At 42.3% G+C, this 7,500-nt stretch overlaps 1 protein-coding gene across 1 annotated transcript in view; it reads right to left on the reverse strand.

Annotated features, from left to right (window-relative positions):
* Positions 1–7,500, reverse strand: part of dennd1b (DENN/MADD domain containing 1B) — a 190,385-nt gene that overhangs the window by 107,411 nt on the left and 75,474 nt on the right. Inside the window, exon 5 of the mRNA XM_080732823.1 lies at positions 6,007–6,126. Within this exon, the coding sequence (XP_080588949.1) occupies positions 6,007–6,126 (120 nt within the window). The remainder of the gene's footprint in view (positions 1–6,006; positions 6,127–7,500) is intronic.

Raw genomic sequence — 7,500 nt, forward strand, 5'->3', positions numbered from 1 at the left:
TTGATAAACAAATATGCGAGTCAATAAGTAATTTAAAATGCAGTGCAGCACATTTACCATTAATAGCTCATATATCTACAGTATGTGAATCCAAGGCACAGAGACACTTATACACAGCTACAGTGAGTAGACTGATAAATGGTATCTAGTCCTTATTATGACATTCTTCGTACCCAGGCCCCTGTGCATTCTACGCATTCCTGGCATGTCTGCTCTTTGAGCTGGTAGTAAAGGGAGGGAATAAGCGGGGCTGAGAGAGGGAGAGGGAGAGAGAGAGAGAGAGAGAGAGAGAACGAAAAAGAGAAAGAGAAAGAGGGAGGTGGGTTTTTAGGCTCTTCAACAAAACATTGCTGGGCCACCGTAGCTTGTGGTGGATGAGGAGAGAATGCAATGGTTTACAACCATGCGGCTCCCAGATGCACAGGCTTAGCCAAGACACAGCCCAAGATACCCCCACCCCACCCTCCCTCTGTCTCTCCTCCTCACTCTGCTTTCTTCATTTGACCCTTTCCACGTAAAAGAAAATTCCTTCGCCTTATCTAATTAATGTAAAATAAATAAATTCATTAACAAGCTCAAAATAATTCATACCGTGGTGTTTGTGTTGGGGCTAATCGCCAAGAACACCCACCATAAGCTAAAAGCATCTGCAACATGGCTTTCTTTATAAAGGTTGACATATTCTTGGCCCAGTCGACTTGGTCTTGCGGTGGAAGGTGGCCAACATTTTTTGGAGGGCTCAAAGGTTGCAAAAACTAGGTTAATTTTAATGTTATGCAATGAAATATAAAAAAATATTGAGACAAGGTAATTTTTTATTTAGTTTGGGATTCTTAGCATGCATCTTTAAACATTTCTTGCATAATGATCTAAGGCCTGCTTAGCATTGAGATGAAGAACTGTACACTCACACTCCCGTAAATGTTTCATTAACTTTGGCTGATCTGCAAGGGTTGAAAAATGCATGAACTTCAAAATAATTATTCAATCAATCAAAAGTGGACCATCGCTTTTGATTGTCATTATGAAGTAGTCGACTCATTTTTTAAAATGAATGATCTGTCTTAAAAACATTTCCCTGGTAAAAAGAAGAAGGAAAAAAAAACATAGAGGCTTGAGTAAGTTTCTATAAGCCAGTGAACTCCTGCTCAGGCAATAGGGCTGGAGATCACTGAGCATGGGTCACTGGCTGCTCCGTAGACTGGAATTAACAGACAACAAGAAAACAATAAAGTGAACCTAATGCAAATTTTCATATCGCTAAATCCGCAAGGGGCCAATGACAGGCCAGGTTCCCTGGGAAGTGCAGCCAAGCGCACCAATCAGGAGAGGCTGAGTGACCATTAGTCTGAAACAATCAGCTTCTTAACATGCCAATATTTTGACGTCTGCATGAACATTTTCCACAATCAGGTCACACTCTCAGGAGGAGCAGAATCAAACATGCATATGTTAATTCACATGCTGACCGGATATTAACCTGAAGACCTATTTCTGCCATGTCAAACAAATGCAGAATCCATAATGTGCAGTATATAGCACTCACACAATCTGCATATGAGGTCAGGTTACATTAAACCATTACACAAAACGAGGAGGCTAAGTTGGGTCTGTTATCATGGTTGAGGGGGAGAACAAAGGCTGGGTATTATCTTGTTTCTCTTCTTTTGTTTAAAACGCCAGGCTCCTGGGCGTTAATCCTTCATTTTTCACCATTAAACGGGATGTAAATAAGACTCTGGCTGTCAGAAGAGCCGTCACACTCATTACTCCCCACACCAAGGTGCTGTAAATCCTTTGTTTTAGAGGGAAACACATGATTGCTGGTGGAGGCAGCCAACCACGGCTTATCAAGATATCCAGTGCTCGGGAATAGTCCTCTAACGTCTTAGCACAATAGGAAATGCCTTTTGTTCTATTCAAATGCACTGAAATTAATATAACTTTAAGGGGCATTGTTTTGTTCTGCTTATAAGCTCCCTCCACCCCCCTCCCTATGTTGATGTAAAGTTAAAGTTTGGAAAGCTTGCAGAGATACTCCTACTCTTCACAGTTCATTGCTCAGATCTGTTTGTGCTTCACAAATCCTCCGATAGAGAGCGAGGCATCCATCACTGGCGCTCTGCAAGCGTGGAGGCCCTGCAATCTCTCCGGCCATTTTAAACACACGTCTTCTCAAAGGGCCGTGTACTCAAAGAATGAACGGCTAATCTACAGCCCACTCACAGACCCCTCCAGCTCCTCATCCCCGGGCTCAGACCACCTAACGGAGGGAGGGGGACAGTCTGGGATGGGAGCAGTGGCGCAAGAAAGGGCATCGGGTCTCGCAAATGATGCTGCTATGGACGGGAGTTCCCACAATCCAACGCATCCAAGCGCTAGGCTGTTCAACAAATGTTGTTTCCTCCATCATTGTACAGTAGATATTTACATAAAAATAAATGATTACAACTATTACCAAAACACACTTGCGATATCTATAATATCCATAGGACCACAATGGAAACAAGCCCTCTGGGCTTTTTGTGTTATCCTATTAGCATTATTGTATAACTGTACCTTGGTACTTTTTGCAAACTATTAATAAAGTATTCAATCAATCAATCCCATCCAGACAATGTTACATCCTATATTACAATTACTGTCTGTACACCTTTGACTGTTAAGTTGTTTTAGTACAGGTCCAATGCGGGTGAACGTACTACCCACAAAATATCCTCAGTGTTAATTCATCCACTCGTCACTCAGTGGACAGTGGACAAATGTACACTCTCAGAGCTAAATGACCACTGGGGATTTTACTGTGTACATCTGCCCTGTTTTCTGCCACGGAGTACCTGTTGGGTGTTAGGCCAAACACTATTATTCATATTCCCCTGAACGGGGTCTTAAATCTCCCTCCACATCCCGGGCCCTGGAACCATAAGTCAGCTTGCACCTTGTAGCCGGCTCAGTGCAAGATTTGATTACATCTTTACTTTGCCGGGTCAAGGGTTAAGTGCGGGGAAGGAAATGTCCTCTGGCAGCCCCGCTAAGTGACCACTAACCGGAGCAAGGCCGGGGATCCCAAAGCCTCAGCCGTCAAATAAAACCAAGGAAAACGGCTTTTTCATCTCTGAGCCGCTAACATGTCCAACGGCAGTGCACCCCCCACCCCCCTCACCCCCTTTTCCAAATGTGAGAGAATGAACATGGGAGAAGACGTAGGGGGATAACAGTGTGAAAATGTGTGTGTGTGTGTGTGTGTGTGTGTGTGTGTGTGTGTGTGTGTGTGTGTGTGTGTGTGTGTGTGTGTGTGTGTGTGTGTTAAGAGGTTTCGCCTGAAGGAAGTGCGGCCCTTTCAGCCGGGGTCTCGAGCCGCGAGACTACAAAGGGCTGTCCACATAAAACTGTCCCAGTCATTAAGGCACTTCCTCCTGTAAGCAGAGGTGACAATTTTATGGTCCCAGCACTTCAACAATTGCGGCGACGCAAACTGTTTTAATTACTTTTTATTTTACATCCATCCAGGGGAAATGATAGATTAGATGAAGGTAAGGCTAAGTGGTGGCCGAGCCTCTTCTCCCCACTTCTCTTTTAATCTGCCTCGCAGGTTAACGCCACTGATTCATTCTGATCCTTCTTTAATATCCTCTCTTCTACATTTCTGTCGTTTTTTTTGCTCTCTCCTCTCTGTAGTTTGTTCCCTATTAGAGATTTGATTAATTTACTACTTCAGACAAATTTGCATGTAACTGGCTTGTCAAAATGGAAACTCATTCTGAATCTGAAATTGTGAAAACATGCTCACAACGCCTCGCAACGCTAGGCGTTGTGAGCATGTAGATCTGCTATTTTCACAAATAACAATAAACTGAAAATAAAATGTAGAATGGGTGTCTGGGGGCGGGGGGATTGTATGCTTCTGCTCACATTTTATTTAAGGTATTTGTACACAGTTCACATACTGTAACTACTTTGAGACAGCTAAAATATGCATTATTTACTTCTATCACACCTTTAAATATTCCACAAATCTTTTCCCAACTCATTGGAGCCTATAAAATAAAAGACTAACTAAACACTAAACAAATCAGTCCACAGGAAATAAATAAATAAAAAAAAATGTAAAGAAAAACATGCATGTGTGTGCACGGAGACACACACACACACACACACACACACAAAAAACTTTCTATACATTTTTTTTTATTAAACGAAGCAAGCCATGCAAACTACTCAGAATGCATAATGAATTTTATACATCATATGTCAAATGAATTAGCATGTCGAACTCAGCGAGAGGGACAGGGGAGCCTCTGCTAATTGGCAGTGAAGCTTCATGCATAATTATGGGCCAGGCGTCTTTGCCGTCGCACTGTGGCAGTAGCCGTGTAACGACTCCGGGTAGAAAAAAAGAGAGAGGGGGAGAGAGAGGGAGAGAGAGAGAGAGAGAGAGAGAGAAACAAAGGCCACGGAGACTGGCCGAGGGAGGGTGGGTGGTGCGAGCAGGAGGGACGGTTCTCGGCAGCAGCTCATAAGGGCAGCGACAAACCCACCACTGTCCATCAGGAGACACAGTCGGACACACAATCACACACGCCACCCAGAGCAGCAATTACACAATCACACGCACACACCGTGTTATGTTGTTCTTTATCCACTTAAGCCATATTTAAAACATAGTGGAAATCTGTGCTATTTTAGCTGAAATTTTTTATATAATAATTCTTAAAAAGTAAAAAGAAAAAACTAAAGTAAAAATTATATATACACTTCTTTTTTGTTGTGCCTATAATATGACATGCTCGAAATAGGGAGGCCAGGGCTCATGTGGTTAAGACCATCTTTAAATCAACTGTTTACTAATGCTGTTAAAATGGCTTAATTTCTCCTTTTCATTTTACGCTATCATCTATGAAAAGCAGCAGGTCATGTTGACACTTGCCTAAATTCTTTTAATAAGCAGCTCGCCCATTGAGATTAGCACTGGGGTACACTCTCTAGTAATAGGAGTGTAATTACATCTACAACACTAGGATTTAGTTAGGCTTAATTAAATGGTAATTAAACGATAATGGCCTTTGTTACAGTGCTATTAGGTGGGGGAAATTGCATTTTCTCAAGCATGGTTATGGGCACCTATCCTTTATTCAAATAGAAACAGCCCACCATTAAAATATAAAAAATCTACAACTTTTAAGTAATTGTACGCGCATGTGTAAGATTTGTGTGGGAAGATGGGAATATAGATTAGTGTCTCCTGCTCAGCATATCTCAGTGTGAGGAACAAGGTAACATTGTCTTAAATATAAAAATGAAATCATCTTATTTAAATAAAAGAAAATGAATGCATTAAAAAAATTGTTTGTGTTCCTGGGAGTGGCCCATATATATTATGAAAATAGCAGCCATAAATGGGAGCCCTCATTAATGAACACATTGCGTAATGGTTGGTTTGAACACACTTAAGCAGGATTTATACTTAGTTGCATGCCAGGGTTGCACACCGAAAACAGCTAATCTACAAGCTCACAACGCATCACAGCCTGATGTTTTGTGAGCTTGTAGATCTGCAATTTTTGGTACGCGACATGACTGCAGCCAAGTAAGAATCAGGCATTACTTGTACATATTCCCTTTGATAGTGAATCTAAGAAAACTAATGAAACGCACACATGTTTCTTTTCCTAAATGTGAATTGTACGGTATTCATCAGCGCACTTTATGCATATATCAGTTTTTGACATTCACCTACATGCGCAGAACTAGCACAATCGTTAATGTAAAAGCTGCAATGTTGATGCCATAGCATGCTTAACATTGCAGTCACATTCAAAATAGCTATTATACATTTTATAAACTAATTGAAGATAATGCTGTTCATTCTAAGCGTGACAACACTTATTAATTAAGGTGAGAGATGGCTGTGTGTGTGTTTGTGTGTTTGTGTGTGTGTGTGTGTGTGTGTGTGTGTGTGTGTGTGTGTGTGTGTGTGTGTGTGTGCGTGTTATGTGCGTGGCATACCTGAGTAGACATATACAGACACGGCAGCCTTGAGTGAGTCGGCAGAAGCCAAACCTCTGCTTGCTGTCAATGTCCGTCAGCACGAAGGTGAAGTTCTGCCCCAACTGATTCTGGGATACCCTGAGAGCAGACACACACACACGCACACGCACGCGCGCGCGCCACACACACACACACACACACACACACACACACACACACACACACACACACACACACACACACACACACACACACACACACACACACGCACACGCACACACACACACACACAAATATGAACACCCACAGAAAAAGACAAAAATGATCCAACAACATCAGACGGAATGACAAATGGGAATAGTAGCACACACTAAAATGAAGATAATAGGTGAACCTTAATAAGAAGAAATACGTTTCTCAGGGTGCCCTTTGTCCCTTGTCGGAACAAATTGATCTTCTTCTAATTTGAGGCTGTCAGTAAAATATATTGATTGATTAATTCCTTAAGTTAATACAATACAGTATATCACGCAAAAAAAAACTCACGTTTGTCTCACACACACACACACACACACACACACACACACACACACACACACACACACACACACACACACACACACACACACACACACACACACACACACACACACACACACACACACACACACACACACACACACACACACACAGTAAAACTAAAGAGAGCATTACTGTAAGTTCCCCAAGGCATTGTGCAATAGTATATTCAGTATATTCATTTTCCACTAGATGGCAGCAGTTCAGCTTCAGTGGAGGAGCATTAGGGCTCTCCCTGCCCCCTCTCTGTCGCCCCCTCCGCCCCCTCCCTCTTTCTCTCTCTCTCTCTCTCTCTCTCTCTCTCTCTCTGCAAAGGTACTTTTAGATGTCATTTTCCATGCTGAAAATAAAGAGCCCAGTCCTGAGCTGGGAGCTGCTGGCCAAGTTGGATCAGACTTATATTTCTACAGCACGTTGGACAAAGCTTAATTTATTCTCCATCGCTCGCTGACAAGAACACGAATTTTCAAGCTAACAACACGTCGGCGAGCGACACCGTCGTACTGCAGAGTATAAATTAGGCATTACATCACACACACACACACGCACGCACGCATGCACACACTCTCCCTCTCTCTCACTCACACACACACTCACACATGCATGCACTTCTCAGCATGCAACATACAGTGAAGATGAACGCTGATACAGTGCTGATAAAGAATAGCATGTTGGCATCATCTTCACTGGCATCATCGTCACTACATCTCCTTTATGACTTCATTGTCTTCAGACTCCAACTAAACCCATAGCACTACTGTAGCACTCCCTTTCCCTCGATGACCACACATGAAGCTAGATGGCATTTTTAGGTTTTAGGAAAAGATGTTTTACTGATTAGGTGCGTGGTTTACCTATCCTACTATAATTTCTTCTAGATTGATAGTCCTATGCATTTGTTGTATCGTTGTTGGTGTACTGACATATTATCTT

Source organism: Nannobrachium achirus, assembly GCF_963921795.1.
Source record: "Nannobrachium achirus genome assembly, chromosome: 1".
NCBI classification, from domain to species: Eukaryota; Metazoa; Chordata; class Actinopteri; order Myctophiformes; family Myctophidae; genus Nannobrachium; species Nannobrachium achirus.